The following is a 20484-nucleotide window of genomic DNA, read 5'->3' on the forward strand; positions in this document are numbered from 1 at the left end:
TCCTTGCATTGATCTTCTCTTTGAGGCATTCACTTGGAAAAATCCTGGGGGTGATCTGGAGCTGTGAGCAGCTCTGACCCACACAGCATCCTCTCCACAGCACAAGCACCTTTCCTGCCCTGATAGGGGTCCCTCCTTCCTCCCACAGCTTCTCCCCACAGCCCCGTGGGGATCTCCCCGGGCAGGCTGAGCGCTGACCCTGGCAGGCGGCAGAGTCCCTGCCCCGGCACAGCCCTGGGGTGCAGGGACCCTGCTCTGCAGGACAGCCCTGGGCACCCCTGGGTGCTCACCCAGCTTCACAGCTGTTCAAAATTGCCTGACGAGAGCCCCCTTCTTACAGATCCCTCAAGCTGTGCCTGTGCTAACTTTAGGAGATGCCTCCAGGAGCTACAGCTGCATTGCCCTGCACCCAGAGACTTACCATGGCAAGGGCTGCAAAGACTTCTCCTCCAGTGAGCTCTCAGTCATCCTCCCCATCCTGACCACCTTTCATCTCTCTCTGCCTTGCTCGTCTCCCTGAGATCCCCAGGCAGAGCCCTCAGCCCTGCTGCGCTTTGCAGAGGAGCTGCTCCTGGGCAGAGCTGTCTCTCTGCAGCGCTGCCGCTTGCCATGAGCTCCCTGTGTCCCAGGAGCCCAGCCCAGCTCAGCAGCACAGGAGCAGCTCCAGGCGCTTTAATGATCCCTCTGGTGGGTTTGGTGCTGAGTCCATGAACCTCAGGCCCTGGAGGAAGTTGAAGAAACCTCTCAAGAAGTCAAAGTCAGGTTCAAACTCCAAAGTTTCTTGTAATGTTACTGCGTCCCCCTGAGGAACACTACTGATGAACCGACCCCAGGTTCTGGTTAGAGAAGAAAAACGGAGGCAGAGATGACAGGTCCGGACAAGCAAGGTGAAGGTCTCTCTGATGCTGAATAAACCTGGATGTGTTTCATTAATCAAAGGTCCAAGCCCTGACCCCCAACCCTGGGAAGGCAGATCCTGTCCCTCCCACGTTGCCCAGGGCCCTTCCTGGGACAGTGTGATGTGGGGCTGTGCAAGGCCTAGGGCAGGACTATGGTCCCACACCTCCCAGGTTCCTGGCTGGGGACAAGGAGGCCATGAGGCCCCTGTGCTGTAAGGACAAGGTGTCTCCTCACAGGCATCAGAGCTGGAGACAACAGCCACAGCCAAGGGGAGAAGAAGCTCCAGCTGTTAGTGTTTACATGCAGATGGTTTATCCTGATGAGAGCGTCTATCCCAAGATAACATCATGAGCAGTTACAGGACACTACGAATATCACCTGCAGGAGAAACTTTGCGGTCTTGGGGGGCTAGTGCTCGTAATGCCAGAGGTCTGGACTTAGAGGGGAAGTTTCCCTTCATGTGGGAGAACATCAGGAATGTGTGGAGCTCTGCCTGGGGACAGAGAATATCAGCTGAAAGTTGAGGATTCAGCGTGAGAGGGCAGAGCAACATGGACAGTGTTGTGGTGACTGGACATCAGCTACTGACTCACTGATGAGGAAGAGGAATTAGATGAGGCCTCCTTCAGACAAATGAAAGAAGCCTCATGTTTCCAGGGCCGTGTCCTCATGGCAAACCTAAGATATTCCAATAGCTGCAAGGTACCAGCCATGCAGGAGGGTTTTGGAGCTCATGGACAACATCTTCCTGACACGGGTGGCTGAGGAGTCAGTGAGGTGAGGTGCCCTGTGGGACTTCACACTTACAAACCAGAAAGGGTTGGTCAGGGATGGAACAGTCAGGGGTGGGAAAGTGGAGTTGAGGCTCCTGGAAGATGATAACAAGGCAAAGAGCAGGATTTCAGGAGAGCAGGCTTTGGCCTGCTGAGGGACCTGCTTGGGTCCTATGGGATATGACCTTGGTGTCTGCAGTGATTTTTCTCTCACATTTCCTCCCTCCTCTCTCCCACCTGCTGTTGTGCAGCGTTTTTTACCCTTTCTCAAATACAATATCACAGAGGTGCTGCCAGCATCACTGAGTGGCTCAGACTGGGCAAGGAGTGAGTCCATCTTGGAGCCAGCTCATATCGGCTCTGTCTGACATCAAACTCCCGTTGTCTTCTCAGAGAGGTGACAACTGTAGCACGCCCATACTAATCCCCAGTTACAAGACTTTGCCATGTAAACCCAGTAGACGGTGACAATGTGTTGGGTGTTACAAACTACTTGATCATGGAGAAGAAATGGAAAAGATCTTCTGTCAGCAACCTGAGGAAGTCACCAGTAAATGAGCAGGTTCCTATAGGAACTGTAATTGCCCTGGCATTCACTGGCCAGGCAAAGCAGTGGGTATCAACAGTCCAGAAGATCTTGGGCCGACTGCTTAACGTGGCTGCCTGGTGGGACAACAAGGGTGATGCTCACATGGATCTGGAACTGGGAGACAAAGAAGAGCTGGTGAGGGATGTGAACATCAGTGTCCACCTTGACTGTGGTGACCAGGCAACAGTGGCATTCCAGGCACCAGAGGGGAGGGAGGAAGGCCAGCAGCAGAGCACAGGCTGGTGGGCTCCAGAGGAGAAGACTTTGACATACTGAGGGACAGCAGCCAATACAGGTGGTGACATGGATGTCTGTCTGATGGGTGAAGGAGCTCAGGCAATCTGAGAAGCCTTGCAGGACAGCCTTGTGCTCCAGAGGAGTGTGATTCCTCTTGAGCTGTCCTGGCATGTCTCCTCACTCAAGTGGTGCATTAGGCACCCACTTTCCTACACATATTGTTTTGTCTTCATCAGAAAATGCTCCAGATCAATAAGATACCACCTCTTTGGGAAAGGGGGAGGAGGGAGAGGGGCAAAGACAATAGAAGAAATACTGATTTATTCTTCTTTATTATGGAAATGCTCTCTATTTGGCTATTCCTGAAATCTCCCTAATCATCAAGACCAGACTTGAAGCCTTTAGGAAAATGATGCACAGAGCCTTGGCTTGTAAGGGCATTTTGGATGTTAATGAGCCCTCTGCTGCCGTGATCCTGAACTGCAGCTGCTGAAAGAAGGAACAAACCTCTGATGAAGTGAAAGGCAGAAGTGGAACTCAAGTTTCTGAGGGTGCTTGGGACCCCATGAAGGGCCAGCACTGACGCAGCTGTGAAGAAAACAACCAGTCGAGGTCCCTGTCCCTGGAAGCTGGTGAAGGAAAGACTTGGAGACACTGGTTACAGGTGGTGAGGGCAATGTGGAGGTGGCTCTGATGCCCTGTCAGCCCTTGATGCTTGTTTATCACCAGAATGGCTGAGCCCTGACCCCTGGGACCTGGTAGATTTTTCTCAAATGTTTTTCAAGGCTTTTCGTGTGGTCAGTGTGAGTGTTTTGTGTTTTGGGGGTGGGTTTTATGTCAAGTGCTGTTGCTTTAGCTGCAAGGCTCTGGTTTTCTGTGGAGTTGGAAATGCCTGTGAGTTCTTCACAACTCATCAATCTTCTTTTATACCCCTGGCAATGGTCACCAATCACCTCAATGTCCCAGTCTCAAACTTGCTTGAATCCTCTATTTGGATCCATATCCCATCACTCCAGGATGTTCATGCATCCACCAGGTTCATGGATATTTCCTGAGGTCCATCCAGGACTGGGCAGTGTAAGAGAGGAGCAGAGCAGGGTCAGCTCATGGGCCATGCCTGAGCACAGCCCCCCCAGCAGCAGCCATTCCCCATCTCCCAGGCACAGCCATGCCCACAGCAGGCAAATGTCACTGCCATATATGATTAGCCCAAGAGAGGCCTTTCTTCCTTCCTTCCATATTCCCAGGAAAGTCTTGCTCCTATTCCTCCTCCACCTGCAGACAACAACTGCTTTCCATTCCTGGGCTCAGCCATGGCTGTAAGGGTTCACTAAACCATCAGCCATCTCATTGCTTCTCCCTGACATGCCCTGACCCTCTCCCATACCTACACATGGCCAATCTCTGCTGCTCAGGGCCTCCCGCTCTTCAGAAGAGGTCTTGAGCTCTTTGGTTCTTCCTGGTGCTTATTATAAACTTCCTCGCTCTCCCCAGAGTTCATGGTGAGCTCTCTTGTCCATAACAGCCCCTTTATGACCACGGCTTACTAAATGGGTGTCTTTTTATGATCATTTGTGCAGAAAGGGTAGTCACAGGAAGCACCCAATATGTCAAAACTGATGCTGAGTGAACTGCCATGAAGACCTGATGAGTTACGCCTGTGTCTGTGTCTCTCCTGGAAGGAGTCTGTCCCGAGAAGGGCATCCAGCTTCTGCCACTCCCTGGAGAGGCACATGAGCAGTGTCCGTGCACCTGGGGACACAAAGGGTGACTTTTGCCAAACCAGCCTTCATCTGAACCACTTAGATGTGTACTTGTGGATGAGGTATGGTCTTATAGTGCAAATACCTATTTAATTGTCATTGGAGGGGCTACCACAGACGCAGAGTACTATATTACAGATATTTAAATGTAAGCATGTTAAACTTTTTTTTTTCTTTAAAAACTGACATTCCTAGACAAAGTACACAAACACTTGAAGGATTATTCACGCCTTTTACACATGACTATCCACAGAAGGCCCACCAACTTTGCATCTCAAGAAACTGGATGGGAGAGTTGAAGGGAAGGATGGTTTGGGCTCTGTCCTGGGACCTGGGAAACTGAAACGTGCTCCCATCCCCCCAGCACCCTGCTCTCCTCAGTGAGGGGTGTGAGACATTCTGCCAGCGAGGTCTGAACTCACAGGCATGACAAGTATCTTATGTCTAACTGCAGCCAATGGTGTCCCGCCAGCTAAAGATTTGAGCTTCCGTCCCTGGAATTATTTAAAAGATGTGGAGATGTGGCACTTAGGGATATGGTTTAGTGGTGGCCTTGGCAGTGTTTGATTTATGGTTGGACTCCATGTTCTTAAGGGTCTTTTCCAGCCTAAATGATTCTATGATGCCATGATTCTATGATTTGGGGTGAAACCATTTCAATTCCCATCACCTCCAACTCCCCTTGAGTGCAGCTGTTGCTTTGCACAGCTCTCCTGGCTATCCAGGCAGGTTGGGCACTGGTTTGGTGCCTACACTGGAAGTTTTACCCTTCCTGGGGTAAAAGACTGTTGAGGAAAGACTGTTGTAGAGATTTGGGTCACAGGGGTTTGAAGCAATCCTTCCAAAATCTGAGCAGGCTGAGCTTTGGAGCCCAGGAAAAATCGAGATGCTCTGAAGGATGTTTTAGAACAGTGGTACTACCACTAATAACAGTAACAGGGAACTCCTTATTCTCACTGATGATGATGATTAACTAAAAGTCTTTAGTTTCATTCCCAACAGTCATTCTTGCTTTTCAAAACATCTACTACACCTCAGTAGTTGTCTTGAGAGAAGTTCTTAAAACAATGCTTTTTCTCTCTTTTTTTTTTTTTCTATTGTATAAAGAGTACACCTCTTGGACAGAATTACCCCCAAATCATGCTTCTTTCATAACTTTTCTCCTTTTTTTTTCCCTGGTGTGAGGTGGAGGTGGCATAGGAGAATAGTTTCTTTTTGAGACAAAAAAGGCCAAGGAACAGATCCCAGGTCAGCAAGAAGGCACAAAGGAAGCCAGAATCTTTATGTAGTGTGCACTGACACAACACTGTTACCTGCATTTCCATTCTCAAAAGTCCCAACTGTGCAGCAGACTCTGGACTTCTGAGCTCCTTCATCTGCCCTGCGTGACACCATGTAAAATGGAACTACCCCAGTCAAAGGGCTGGTTTTGATTCTCTTCACAGCCTGAAGTACCACATGGGTCATGAGACAAGCCAGGATGCACAAAAAAAACCTCACATACTCTTCACTTAAAGTTCAGGTGTTCAATGGCATCTCAGGAGACAAGACATGCTGATTCCTGGGTTCAAGGAGCTTGTCAAGTGCTTCGTCATCATTTCTGTAATGGTGGCTTTGATATCTGTCTGATGTACAGGCTCTGTACATGGATGCTGACACCTCTTGAGCAACCTGCTCTGAAAGGGTTAACAAGTTGGGCATGAGTATAGCAAAAAAGAAGAACTTGGGTTTGGGCAAATGAAAAGAGTGCAGAAGTTGTTGTCAGGCCTGTTTGGGTACTTTTAAAGCAGCCCTGCACCTCATGTGATGTATTTCTGTGATCAGACGGAACCTGAGAGATTTCTCTAAATTGAAAATATGAGGAGGAAGGAAGGACAGCATCATTCAGGCTGGATGGGATCTCAGGAGGTGTCTTGACCAACCTCCTGCTCAAAGCAGGGTCAGACCAGATTACTCAGGGTTTTATCCTACCTTATACAGAAGAATACTGCACGGGATGATGCTGAATGCCTTGCTGACTTCAGGTAACGGACCATCAATGTTCTCCCCGCATCCAGCAACACAGTCCTTTCCTCACAGAAAGCAAAGAGGATGGACAGGGACAACCTGCCCTGGGTAAACCCTGTCACCTTCTCTTTCAGACACCCAGAAATGGGGTCAGGGTGGACATGCTCTGGGACACAGCCTTTAGTTACCCTGCTCACTGTCCTGGTTTTATCAGAAACAAGTTACTCTTTTAGTGAATTTCCCTGTCATCTAAAGTCTTCTTACTAACTGCAGGTTTCCTGAAAGTTAGATACATATTTTGGTAGACATAGCAATGGAATGCAAGGTCATTGATAATGATGCATCTCGCGAGATGTGCAAGCAGGAGGTGAACTGAAAATTGACCAACTAAAGTATTCGATCCCATTAACGTCATACTTCATATAAAAGTGGGGGATCACGAAGATCTCGTCCCTGTTTTCCTTATGGCCAGCATTGGGAGAGGACCTTGCGAGTTGTCCCTGCAAACTGAGGGCTAGTGACAGACTGAATCCAGCTCCGGTTGGCTGCAGTGTCCAGCCCAGGACTTCGAGTGCCGGCCCCACATCTGCTGGAGCAGTTGCCGGGACTTTCAAGATTGGTTTTGTATATTTTGTATTATTTTCTCTATTTCATATTAGTAGCATTAGTAAAACATTTTTAATTTTTCCAACTCTCTTGTCTCTGTCCTTCTTCCTCCTCCCAATTGCCTGTCCTTAGTGGGATGAGGGGAGAGGGAGGGGCTGAAGGGGGAAGGGGTGGAAGAGGGAGTTAACAATACATCTGCCACGGTTTTATTTTCACCCCGCAAGCAAACCACAGCACTCAACCATTGGCCATTTTGAAAAGTGCACACGATGTGTGAGAGCTGCCAGTGGTCAGGGAGTCCCCCCAGTCTCCATGAGCTTTCAAAGATGGTGGAGAGTGGCCTCACTGTGACATGGTCCTGCTGTCTCAGCTCCTGGGATGCTGCCCCTCCTGTCCCATAGACTGGAAAGGATTGTGTTAGTTCCAGTGACCCTGACTTGATCCCCATCCACTGCTGGTTGTTCTCCAGATTCCTGCCTCAATTCACAGAGGCCTGAGAGACCTTGCTGGTGAAGATGGAGGACCAGAGACACAGAGAATATCACTTCTTTCCCTTATTGAATTCATCAGTAACTACAAGTTGTTTGTTTCTCCTTTAACTGTTCCTGCAGTAGTAACAGCTCATTATAGGGCCCTTGAATTGCCTTACAGGTCTAGACTGAGTTTTGCTCTGGACTGTTGCTGTGCTTGGAGGCTGCTGTCCTTGCAGACCAGATGAACTAACTTCTGCCACCCTGCCTTGGCAGTTTATTCCATTCATGTCACAGCTCTGTCTCCAACACTGACAGCTCCAGCTCACCCAGTCAGGTCCCTGGCTGAGGACATTGCCTCCCATCTGGGCTGAACCACCCCAGCTGTGGCACCAGGAAACCTCTGAGTCGCCCCATGGAAACCTGGTACCAAGTGTCCAAGAGCCCATGTGTGCAAAGGCTTTGCTTCAGAGCACAGACACGGGATGGCCAAAGATTGCTGAATTTCTCTCTAGACCTAGGAGTATAAACCCAGAATATAATGCCTAAATTCATTCCGGGGAACATATTCCTCCCCCAGTTTGGAAAAATTAGATCCTTTGCTGTAACATTCCTGGTGTCCTGCCTAATAATGGGACAAGAAAAGCTGATTCCCATAACAATTTATTTTTTAATACAAAGAACACAATGCTGGCAAGAAGTGTCATTGCTGAAGAGAGAGAATCAACATCACTGATTACTTCATGTTGTTTCAAAGGATGTGCCTCTGGAGCCCCAGGGACAGCTGGAGGGAGCCCAGAGGGGACAGAGGAAGGGACATCATGGGCTGCTCCTGTGCTGCTGAGCTGGGCTGGGCTCCTGGCACAGAGGGAGCTCATGGCAAGCGGCAGCGCTGCAGAGAGACAGCTCTGCCCAGGAGCAGCTCCTCTGCAAAGCGCAGCAGGGCTGAGGGCTCTGCCTGCAGCACCGAGGGCAGAGGAGCCAGGGTGACAGGGGAAAAGCAGTCTGGGGTGGGAGGACAGATGAGAGCTCACTTGGAGAATAATCCTCACAGCCCTTAGCATGGTAGGTTTCTGGCTCCAGGGCAATGCAGTTGCAGTTCCTGGAAAGATCTAAAGCTGGTACCTCTTACAGTTTATGAGACTTTTCAGGAGGGCTCTCTCAGTGTCTCTAATATTGAGGAGGATGTTCCCCAGAGCAGGGCTTTCCTGCTGCACCATCGGAGGGACAGCACATGATGGCTTCTTTCTCCCAGGGATGGTTGTAGAGATGTGCATCTGCAGAGCAGGGTCCCTGCACCCCAGGTCTGTGCCGGGGCAGGGACTCTGCCGCCTGCCAGGGTCAGCACTCAGCCTGCCCGGGGAGATCCCCACGGGGCTGTGGGGAGAAGCTGTGGGGGAAGTAGTGACCCCTATCAGGGCAGGAAAGGTGCTTCTGCTGTGGAGAGGCTGCTGTGTGGGTCAGGGCTCCTTACAGCTCCAGATCACCCACAGGAGTTTTCCAAGGGGATGCCCCAAGGACAAGATCAATGCAAGGATTAGCAGACAGATAAGGAGCTTTCCTGAGCCTGCCTTTCAGTTTCTTATCCCAAGGGGTGGGGTGTGCAGTAAAGTATAAAATGAAAATGAGCCCTCATGCTTAAAAAAGTCATTGAGACTCCTGAACTGCAAATTTGAGTGATGAGTACGTCTGCCAGAAGGCTGATAACATCCCTTCACCATCCCTCTGCCTATGGACAGCACTTGCATCACCTTTGCTGCACCCCTCAGCCTTTATCTGACTTGTCCTATTTCCCAACCTGCAAACAGGAAGATGCCCCCAGGCAGTGCCCTGTGAATAGGCAGGATCTGTAGGGCCAGGGTGAGGGCACAGAGGGTGGGATGGGGTCTGTGAGTGCTGACAGGGAAGAGACATGGACAGGGAAACACCTCCCAGGGGGAGAATCTCCAGACAGCAGAGATGTGATAAGGGAAGAAGAAACCAAAACCAGAAATGTTGTGGGAGGGAGAATTCAGAAATCTTTGTATGATCCCCTGCAGTGCAGATGCCTCCTGTGAGCAGCCCCCTCGCCTCCTCTCCCACCCAGCAAAGCCTCTGCCCTCAGGGCCGGGGGCTCCAAGGCATGAAGCAGCTCCTGTGCAGCCAGAGCTCCAGTTCCCTCTGCAGAGCACAGGGGCTGAGAGCAGCTGCCCGGCAATGCTGGTGTGTGGGAGGTGGCTGCACAGCTGGGGAAGGGTGACGTTGTCTGAGTGCCCGGCTGCCTCTGCCCTGGCCTCTCTCACACCCACCCTCACCGCAGTTTCCTTCTTGCTCCACTGCTCTGGGTCACTGTTGGTGTGATCTGGTTCTTGCTGTCAGGCTCTCTGGGGATGGGAGTTTCAGCTGCAGAGTCACAGCCTGATCTTGTGGGTCCTTTCCTGCAGCTGTGTCCATGGGAACACGTGTCCCAGCTTTGCTCTGCCCTGTGGGGCTGTGGGCAATGCAGTGTGTGGGGCTGGGGAATGAGCTGAGTCTCCCTGAATCAGATGCCATCATTAGGGCACTTGGACATATCCTTCAGGTGTCCTTCTGATCTGTGATCTTCCCTCCAGCATGTAAACCTGTCCTAAAACTTCTTTGTGTTCTCTGAAAGCCCCATGGAGAAGCTCAGAGATGCTGTGACAGAGAAAATGCTGTTGGGTTTTTGAAATGAGCCGTGTGTGTCCTGGGACAGAAGTGAGGTGCTGAGACCTGACGAAAGCGTGAGACATGGCATGGTTCCATCTGACAAAGCTGAACCCCAGGACTGGACCCTGCCCCCCGTTCCATGACCCCTGCTGCAGAGCAGGGCTGACTCCTGGGCAGCCAGCGGGCACAGGCCCTGCTCCTCACGGCACCTCCAGCCAACACCACCCAGGGCTCAGCCACGGACCCGAAGGAAGGTCTGGAAAAGGACAAGGGGTGTGGAGCAGGGGAGGGTGTGTGAGAAATGGCTTTGATTTTGCTCAGAGAAGTCTCCCCTATCTTTTCATTTTCTTTTCGCGTATGACAGTGTCCACGCCCAGATACAGCAAATGTCCAACAGCAGCTCCATCACCCAGTTCCTCCTCCTGGCATTCGCAGACACACGGGAGCTGCAGCTCTTGCACTTCTGGCTCTTCCTGGGCATCTACCTGGCTGCCCTCCTGGGCAACGGCCTCATCATCACCACCATAGCCTGTGACCAGCACCTCCACACCCCCATGTACTTCTTCCTGCTCAACCTCGCCCTCCTCGACCTGGGCTCCATCTCCACCACTGTACCCAAATCCATGGCCAACTCTCTGTGGGATACCAGGGTCATTTCCTTTGCAGGTTGTGCTGCCCAGGTCTTCCTTGTATGTTTCTTGTTTGGTGCAGAGCATTCTCTCCTCACCATCATGTCCTACGACCGCTACGTTGCCATCTGCAAACCCCTGTACTACGGGACCCTCCTGGGCAGCAGAGCTTGTGTCCACATGGCAGCAGCTGCCTGGGCCACTGGGTTTCTCAATGCTCTGCTGCACACGGCCAATACATTTTCACTGCCACTGTGCAAGGGCAATGCCCTGGGCCAGTTCTTCTGTGAAATCCCCCAGGTTCTCAAGCTGTCCTGCTCACACTCCTACCTCAGCGAACTTGGGCTTCTTGTGGTTACTCTGTTAGTAGTATTTGGGAGTTTTATTTTCATTCTTTTCTCCTATGTGCAGATCTTGAGGGCCGTGCTGAGGATCCCCTCTGAGCAGGGACGGCACAAAGCCTTTTCCACGTGCTTCCCTCACCTGGCCGTGGTCTCCCTGTTTGTCAGCACTGCCATGTTTGCCTTCCTGAAGCCCCCCTCCATCTCCTCCCCATCCCTGGACCTGGTGGTGTCTGCTCTGTACTCGGTGGTGCCTCCAGCAGTGAACCCCCTCATCTACAGCATGAGGAACCAGGAGCTCAAGGATGCCCTGTGGAAACTCATGTTTTAGTGGTTTATGAAGCAAGAAACTGCCCTTCTGCTTCTGCATAGGAGTTTTAATGTAACTAATTAAAGGCCCAGCCTGTCATCTGGATTTTATGTTGTTATTGGTTGTTTTTTTGTTGTGGTAACATTATCATCCCCTTTCTAATTCTCTGTCTGCTTTTCTTTCATAACCACTAGTGTAAATCAGGAGCCATGCTCTCTTTGCCTTTAAACAAAATAAATGGTTCTGTAGTGACTTGTTTTTCACTATATCCTTCCTGCAAGACTTGTTTGGAGCTGCAGGGACAGTTCCTGTGTGCATGGGAGGAGGGGAAAAGAGTCCAGCCTGGCAGCCCTGCCAGGGAGCACCAGCGCTTGGCCTTCCAGAGCTGTTCTCGTTCCACTCCCACACTCTCCTTCTCATCCCTTGTGTTGGTGCAAGGCCTGAGTGCTCTGGCAGCTTGGTCACCGTCCTGCTGTGTGTGAGTCCTGTGAGCACAGGCAGGGACAGGCCATGGGCACTGCTGTGACAGAGCTGGTCTCAGAACAGCCTTTCCAGAAAGAAAGGTCATCTCCTATGGGCAGGGCCGGAAGGTTTAGCTCTTCTTCCAAGCTTCTCTGTAGAACATGCTGAAGCGACATGCAGATGCAAACACCATTGTACAGCTGCACAGCATGTGTGTGCAGGGCTGGGCACACAGCAGTGTCCTCTCACAGCCAGGCCTCCTGCCAGAGACCTGCAGGACCAGCAGAGCAGGGGCTGGGCTGTGCCCCTGTGCACTGGACACCCTGTGGAATCTGCTCCAGGGCATCGTCATGGACTGGCCCCTCACAACCAACATTTCCAGCACTGGCCTCCCTCCCCAGCTCATAGAGGTTGTTCTTCCCTCCATGGATGGACACTGAATGAGTAGGTCAGAAGTCCAAGTTTGTATTGTACAGATGAGATGTGGGCACGCACATCATGTACGTGAGGTGACATGAACGCAAGTGAGCACAAACACCATCAACTATTCCTTGGGGTTCCCTGAAGGCCTGTGGCACAGACAAGGTCTTGAGGTCACTTCTTATTGGGAGGAACATCCCATGGGAAACCACCTGAATGCAGCACTGGGATGTGCTTCCTTGAACTGAGGTCCCCGTGTCCATTCCTCATGACGTGGGACATCTCAGATGAGTGCAGAGCAGGTGACACACCACAGGGTTGAGGTGCCTCCTGTCCTTTGGGAGTGGCAACAGGAGCCCATAGAGACACTGTGAATCCTGCCTCTGTGAGTAAAAGGAACAGGCTCTGAGCATCCCTGGGTCCATGAGGAGCCGATGAGGCCAGCTCAGATACGGATGCTTGATGGAACCCTGACATTTCTGTGTGTGACTCCAGGAACAAACCCCAGTGGCCCAGTGAGATTGATCTCAGCTGCCTTGGACAGGCTCATTCAAGTGCTCCAGTCTGCTATGTCACCCTTGCCCGTGATTCCATATTGTGCTCTCAAAAGTGCCGTAGAAATCAGAATGGATCTGGGGTCCTTAGAAAATGCAGACCTCAAACCCATCTTCAAGAAGAGCACAAACAGGAACTGAGAGAATAACAGGCTGGCCAGCCTACCTCCCTCCCTGGGAAGGGGATGGGACATGTCCTCCTGCAGCCATTTCCAGGAACGTGAAGGACAAGGAAAGGATTGCTGAACGCAAATGGAGAGGGGAAAGAAAGGCATGTTGTGTACAGAGCGTTTGCAAGGCCTCAGACATGGTGTGCTTCTGGGCAGAGTGGTGCTGATGGGGCTCAAGAAGTGGATGCTGGGTGGGAAGTTGGCTGAACCATCAAGCCCAAATATCATCAGTGGTACAAAGTCCTCCGAGCAGACAGTTACCAGTGTCACCTCTCAGTGACCAGCACTTGGGCCAACACAGTTGAACTCTTTATTCTCCCCTTCTATGATGTAACACAGAACACTTTCAGTGCCTTTGTGGATGGTGCAAACCTGGGTGGAGGCCTTGAGCAACCTCCCCTGGTTCACCCTGCCCTGAGCAGGAGAGTGAGACAAGATGAGTGAGACAAGGGCTCTCTTCAAACCTGAGGTATTCTGTGATTTGAAATACTTTTTGCCTTGGAGAGGTTTCTGGAAAGAAAATATGTAGAAGAATAGTAAAAACAAAAAGGCAGAAGTGGAGATATAGAAGTGTTAACATAAATATAGCAGTTCCAGTGAGGAGTGCTTTTCACTCACATTGTTAGTAGGAAATATATTTGACAAATTTGAAAAAATGTGAGGAAGCAAGATGGGTGTCTAGGGCCTGTGGGAAAGAAGGGCAGGTGTAGGACCATGTAGAACACACTTCAGTCTTGGTTGGGTCCTGCGTGCTACGGAGGGGGATGGATGGGTGTGGTATTATGAGGTCAGTTGTGTCTCAGAAAGTCACAATCCAGTAAGCAGCGTGTGGCTGTGAAGGGGACTGTGAGGTCAGTTCTGTCTCTGGAGGTGACAGCCCAGCAGCAGGGACATGGCTGGGAAAGAACCCCTGCCAAAGTACCCACAGGCCCTACCCAGGAAGAGCAGGAACAGGGCTGGAAAAGGGACTGGGAGGTCACACATATGAGACGAGCAATCGGGCCCAATCAGCATGGCTTTATGAAAGGCAGGTCCTGCTTGACAAACCTGATCTCCTCCTGTGACAAGGTGACCGGCTTAGCAGATGAGGGAAAGTCTGTCGTGGGGGAATGAATCTGCCACACAGGCTGTGGATGTTGTGCACTTAGACTTCAGTAAAGCCGTTGACACCGTATCCCACAGCGTCTCCTGGAGAAGCTGCAGCTCATGGCCTGGATGGGTGTATCTGTGATGGAGAAAGAACTGGCTGGAGGGCCGGGCCCAAAGAGTTGTGGTGAACGGAAACAAACCCAGTTGGCAGCTGGTCATGAGTGGTGTCCCCAGGGCTCAGTATTGGGGCCAGTTCTGTTTAATCTCTTTACCAATGATCTGGACGAGGGGATCGAGTGCACCCTCAGTAAGTTCGCAGGTGACACCAAATTGGGTAGGAGTCTTGGTCTGCTGGAGGGTGGGAAGGCCATACAGAGGGATCTGGACCGGATGAAATGATGGACTGAGAACAATTGTATGAGGTTGCTGACCATGATGCCATATGGTGTGGAATATCTCTTTGGTCAGTTGGGGTCAGCCGTCCTGGATTGGTCCCCTCCCACCCTTTAGCCACATCCAGCCCTCTGGTCTTTGGGGCAGACTGAGAAATACAGAAGGCCTTGAGGCTGTGCCAGCACTGCTCAGCAACAACAAAAATGTCAGCGTGTTCTCAAAGCTGTTTTGGCCACCAAGTAAAGCACAGCACAGCAGGGGAAGGAGTGTTGATCTGCTGGAGGGTCGGAAGGCCATACAGAGGGATCTGGACGAGCTGGATTGATGGGTTGAGGCCAGTTGCCCCATGAAGGCTCCGGGCTCAGGGAAGCGCGGCTGGAAAGCTGCTCGGCAGAAAGGGATCTGAGGGTGTTGACTGACAGCAGCTGAACAGGAGCCAGCGTGTGCCCAAGTGGCCAAAAAGGCCACCAGCATCCTGACGTGCACCAAGAATAGCACAGCCAGCAGTACCAGGGCAGTGATCATCCCCTTGTCCTCAGTGCTGGTGAGGCCCCACCTGGAATCCTGTGTTCAGTTTTGGGCCCCTCACTATAGGAAAGACCTTTACGTTCTGGAGCGAGTTCAGAGAAGGGCAATGGAGCTGGTGAAGAAGCTGGAGAAGAAGTCTTAGGAGGAGCAGCTGAGAGAGCTGGGGCTGTTTAGCCTGGAGAAAAGGAGGCTGAGGGGAGACCTTGTCACTGTCTATAACGGCCTGATAGGAGGTTGGAGCAGGGAGGGTGTTTGTGTCTTCTCCTGAGTAGCAAGTGATAGGACAAGAGGAAATGGCCTCAAGTTGTGCCAGGGGAGCTTTAGATTGGATATTAGGAAAAAATTCTTCTTGGAAACGGTTGTCGGGCATTGGAACAGGCTGCCCAGGGAAGTCACGGGGTCACCAGCCCTGTAGGTGTTTAAAAGGAGTTTAGATGAGGTTCTTAAGGGAGATGGTTTAGTGCTCGAGTCAGGTTATGGTTAGACTCGATGATCCTGAGGGTCTCTTTCCACTGAAATGATTCTATGATTCTGTGATATCAACTGGATAATTCTTCTATCACTTCTTCTCAGTGCTCTTCATGTACCTGCCTCTTTGCCTACAGTGCTGAAACTTTTCTAATTAAGCACAGAAGTCTTGAATACTAGATGTAAATGATGGAAGCAACATGTCTTTATCAGTCTTGTCTGATACCTGCCAGTCCAGGCAAACACCTCAGGTATACTGGGGCCTCTCAAGGTTTGCATTGGATGCTTATAGTGAGACCATGGAGCTCAGCCTGAAAACCTGAGAACTCCCCTCAAAACCAAATCAAACCAAAAACAACAACAAGAACAAAAAACCCCACACTCTTTTTTTCTCAGATGAAATGATTCAATATTTCCAATAAAATGTCTGTGGAATTTCTATACTGCAAAAATATTAATTTTCAGAATGTGTATGTACTGTGGGAATTGAAACATTGACCTTTCCCTGTGCTTGCATTGCCACAATTCTGTCTATCATGCTGTGTATTTAATCCCCCTGAACATCCAGGAGTTTCTACCTGTCCTTATTCAGCTCACCATGTCTGAAGTCATCTCTTCAGAAGCCTGTCTGGACATTTGCACTTTCCATTGCTCCCCAGAGGTTCTTCCTCCTCTCACTCTTTGCTCGTTCAGAGCCTCTCAGCTCTCTCCCTGCTTTGAGCTTCAGGCAGGTAAAGTCTTTCAGCAGTTGCTGTCGTACTCCCTATAGGCGACTCAATTATGGCAATGGACCTCACTGGAAACTACTTAATTTAACCATAGAACTGAGAAACATCATTAAGTTCTATTGTGTTTTCTTTTTTTTCTCCTTTCTTTGTTTCCTCTAATTAAAAATTCCCCCGGTGCCTGTTTAATCCGGTTCTCTAAGGAAACATGAACTAATTCCTGCAAACAAGCTGTAACAATCAGGTGCAAACTTCCGTGCAGAATCTGATGTAAAGAAATGTGATGTAAATCCCAGGGGGCCAATGAGCAAAACAGGGAGTTTGGGGAGCTGATTAGAGATTTCCTGCTAACAATTTGAGTAGAGAAACATTCTTCACAGGAACTGCTCTGTTTCTGTTGTCACCTTTTAGGTCTCCTCCTCTGCCTCTTTTTTCCTTTTTTTTTGTCTTGTTCCTCCACCTATTCTGTCTTCCAAAACCTTTCCAAGGGGAAGATTCCTTGAATCACAGACTAACTCAGGTTTGAACATCCTCTTGTCTCACTGTCCTGCTCAGGGCAGGGTGAACCAGGTGAGGTTGTCCAAGGCCTCTGCCCAGCTTTGCACCATCCACAAAGGAGCTGAAGGTTCACTCCGTCACCTCATTCAGGGGGAGAATAAAGACATTCACCAGTGCTGGCCCAAGTGCTGGTCCCTGAGGGATTCCACTGGTAACTGACTGCAGGGGGGGCTTTGTACCACTGGTGACATTTGGCCTTCATCATCCAGCCAGCTTCCCACCCAGCATTCACTTCTTGAGCCCACAGAGAACCAATCGCATTATAAGGACACCATGGGAAACCATGTCTGACACCTTGTGAAATTCTATGTGCACAACATGCCTTTCTTTCCCTGCCCATTTGGGTTCAGCAATCCCTTTCTTGTTTTCCAAGTGCCTGGACATGGCTGCAGGAGGACTTGTCCCATTCCCTTCCCATGGAAGGACACAGGCTGACCAGCCTGTAATTCTCACAGTTCTCATTCCTGCCCTTCTTGAAGACAGGTTTGACAACTGCCTTTTCCAAGGACCTCAGAACCCCTCTGATTGCTCTGGCAGGTTTCAGACCACAATTCAGACTCACAGGTAAGGATGACATAGCAGACAGGAGCACGTGAGATTGATCTGCCTGGGCCAGTGGGGTTTGTTCCTGGAGTCACACACAGAAATGTCAGGTTCTGTCAGGTGTCCACATCTGAGGCGGCCTCGTGGGCTCCTTCTGCACCCAGGGATGTTCAGAGACAGAGTCTGTCCCTTTCGCACACAGAGGCAGGAGTCACAGTGTCCATCTGGCCTCCTGTTGCCACTCCCAAAGGACGGGAGACACCTCAGCCCTGTGGTGTGTCACCCTGCTCTGCACTCATCTGAGATGTCCCACGTCATGAGGAATGGACACGGGGACCTCAGTTCAAGGAAGAAGATCCCAGTGGGTTGTTTCCCATGGGCTGTTACTTCCAATGTGAGTGACCTCGATGTTTGTCCCACAGGCCTTCCTGGCACTCCCAGGAATAGCTGATGGCATTTCTGCTCACTCGTGTTCATCTCACCTCATGTACATGATGTGCATGCTCATATCTCATCTGAACAATGCAAACATGGACTTCTGACCTACCCATTCAGGAAAAAATTCTCAATCTGGTGTGACAGCCCAGTGCTGGAAAGGGAGGTTGTGAGGGGCCAGTCCATGACGATGCCCTGGGGCAGCTTCCGTGGGGTGTCCAGTGCACAGGGGCACAGCCCAGCCCCTGCTCTGCTGGTCCTGCAGGTCTCTGGCAGGAGGCCTGGCTGTGAGAGGACACTGCTGTGTGCCCAGCCCTGCACACACACACTGTGCAGCTGTGCCCTGCTGTTTTGATCTTCAGGCCACATTCTCAGAAGGTTATTGAGAAAAAGTTTGAATGAAGACCTAAGCCTTTCACCTTTCTTTCTGGAAAGCTGCTCTGAGGCCAGCTCTGTCACAGCAGTGCCCATGGCCTGTCCCTGCCTGCGCTCACAGGACTGACACACAGCAGGACGGTGACCAGGCTGCCAGAGCACTCGGGCCTTGCACCAACACAAGGGATGAGAAGGAGAGTGTGGGAGTGGAACGAGAACAGCTCTGGAAGGCCAAGCGCTGCTGCTCCCTGGCAGGGCTGCCAGGCTGGACTCTTTTCCCCTCCTCCCATGCACACAGGAACTGTCCCTGCAGCTCCAAACAGGCCTTGCAGGAAGGATATAGTGAAAATGAAGTCACTACAGGATGCTTTATTTTGTTTAAATACACACAGATCATGGCCCCTCATTTACACAGCCAGGGGTTATAAAAGAAAAGCAGACAGTGAATTAGAAAGGGGATGAAAATGTTATCACAATTTAAAAAAAGGCTAATAACAACAGAAAATACAGATGAGAGACTGGACCTGTAACCAGTTACATTAAAACTGCAAAGTAGAAGCAGAAGAGCAGTTTATTGCTTCAGAAAACACTAAGATATGAGTTTCCACAGGGCATCCTTGAGCTCCTGGTTCCTCATGCTGTAGATGAGGGGGTTCACTGCTGGAGGCACCACCGAGTACAGAGCAGACACCACCAGGTCCAGGGATGGGGAGGAGATGGAGGGGGGCTTCAGGTAGGCAAACATGCCAGTGCTGACAAACAGGGAGACCACGGCCAGGTGAGGGAGGCACGTGGCAAAGGCTTTGTGCCGTCCCTGCTCAGAGGGGATCCTCAGCACGGCCCTTAAGATCTGCACATAGGACACGACGATGAACACAAAACACCCAAATCCTAAAGAGACACTAACCACAAGGAGCCCAGCTTCCCTGGAGTAGGACTGTGAGCAGGAGAGCTTGAGGATCTGGGGGATTTCACAGAAGAACTGGTCCAGGGCATTGCCCTTGCACAGTGGCAGTGAAAATGTATTGGCCGTGTGCAGCAGAGCACTGAGAAACCCAGTGGCCCAGGCAGCTGCTGCCATGTGGACACAAGCTCTGCTGCCCAGGAGGGTCCCGTAGTGCAGGGGTTTGCAGATGGCAACGTAGCGGTCGTAGGACATGATGGTGAGCATAGAATACTCTGCTACTATCAAGAAGGCAAACGAAAAGAGCTGTGCAGCACATCCCGAGTATGAGATGGCCCTGGTATCCCAGAAGGAATTGGCCATGGATTTGCGTACAGTGGTGGAGATACAGCCCAGGTCGAGGAGGGCGAGGTTGAGCAGGAAGAAGTACATGGGGGTGTGGAGGTGCTGGTCACAGGCTATGGTGGTGATGATGAGGCCGTTGCCCAGGAGGGCAGCCAGGTAGATGCCCAGGAAGAGCCAGAAGTGCAAGAGCTGCAGCTCCCGTGTGTCTGTGAACGCCAGGAGGAGGAACTGGGTGATGGAGCTGCTGTTGGACATTTGCTGCCTGTGGGCATGAGGACCTGTGCAAGGAGGAAAAGACAGTGACGGTTTAGATGAGACTCCTCTGAGCAAAATCAAAGTCATTTCCCACAGACCCTCCCACAAAGAGACTCTTTTCTTTTTCCAGGAGAACGTCCTGGCTGGAGCCCTGGTCGGTGCTTGATGAGTGTGCAATGAAGAGCAGGGTCTCTGCCCAGGGGCTCTTTAGGAGTCAGCCTGACCCTGTGTGATGGGGTGGGGCCGGGGCCAGTCCTGGGGTTCAGCTTTGTCAGATGGAACCGCTGCTGCTGCAGAAGGGACTGTCAGCATCTGTACCCCCAGACCTGAGAACCTGAGTTTGAGAGGTTTGTAGTTTCTATAGCTCCTTCTCCCCTCCCACTCTGGGAAGTGTTGTAGGGTGTCAGAAACCCTCAGCATTTCTGCTGCACTCAGGGAGAACAGAGCGAGTCCTGCGAGACCAGAGGATGCCTGTGGGTCAGTGCAGAGTGAGGGCAGCTGCTCTGTCCCTCTGTCTTGCTCCAGCTGCCCTGGGCTGGCACCTTTCTGAGATGGAGGCTGATCACACTGCCATGTTACCCTGAAAAGCCACCAGGCACTGCTGAGAGCAGAGGGATCCACCTCGGACCATGACATGTCTCACCCTCTCCTAATGTCTCAACACCCCAAATTATAGCCCGGAAACTGCTCATCTCACAAACCCAACAGCATTTTCTCTGTCACAGCAGCTCCGCATTTCTCCGTGGGGCTTTCGGATAACACAAGGATGCTGTAGTACAGGTTTGCATCCTGAAGGATAGTTCAGAGCATCTATGTAAACTCCCAGGAGATATCCAAGTGTCCTAATGATGCCATTTGATTCAGGGAGACTCAGCTCATTCCCCAGCCCCACACACTGCATTGCCCACAGCCCCACAGGGCAGAGCAAAGCTGGGACACGTGTTCCCGTGGACACACCTGCAGGAAAG

General features: G+C 51.1%; 1 protein-coding gene across 1 annotated transcript; it reads right to left on the reverse strand.

Annotated features, from left to right (window-relative positions):
* Window positions 1–18601: 18601 nt before the first annotated feature.
* Window positions 18602–19603, reverse strand: LOC135999453 (olfactory receptor 14C36-like). The gene has a single exon (XM_065653009.1). The coding sequence runs from the start codon at window positions 19601–19603 to the stop codon at window positions 18602–18604; it is 1002 nt and encodes a 333-aa protein (XP_065509081.1).
* Between the last annotated feature and the right edge of the window lie 881 nt (window positions 19604–20484).

Source organism: Caloenas nicobarica, chromosome 28, assembly GCF_036013445.1.
Source record: "Caloenas nicobarica isolate bCalNic1 chromosome 28, bCalNic1.hap1, whole genome shotgun sequence".
NCBI lineage: Eukaryota > Metazoa > Chordata > Aves > Columbiformes > Columbidae > Caloenas > Caloenas nicobarica.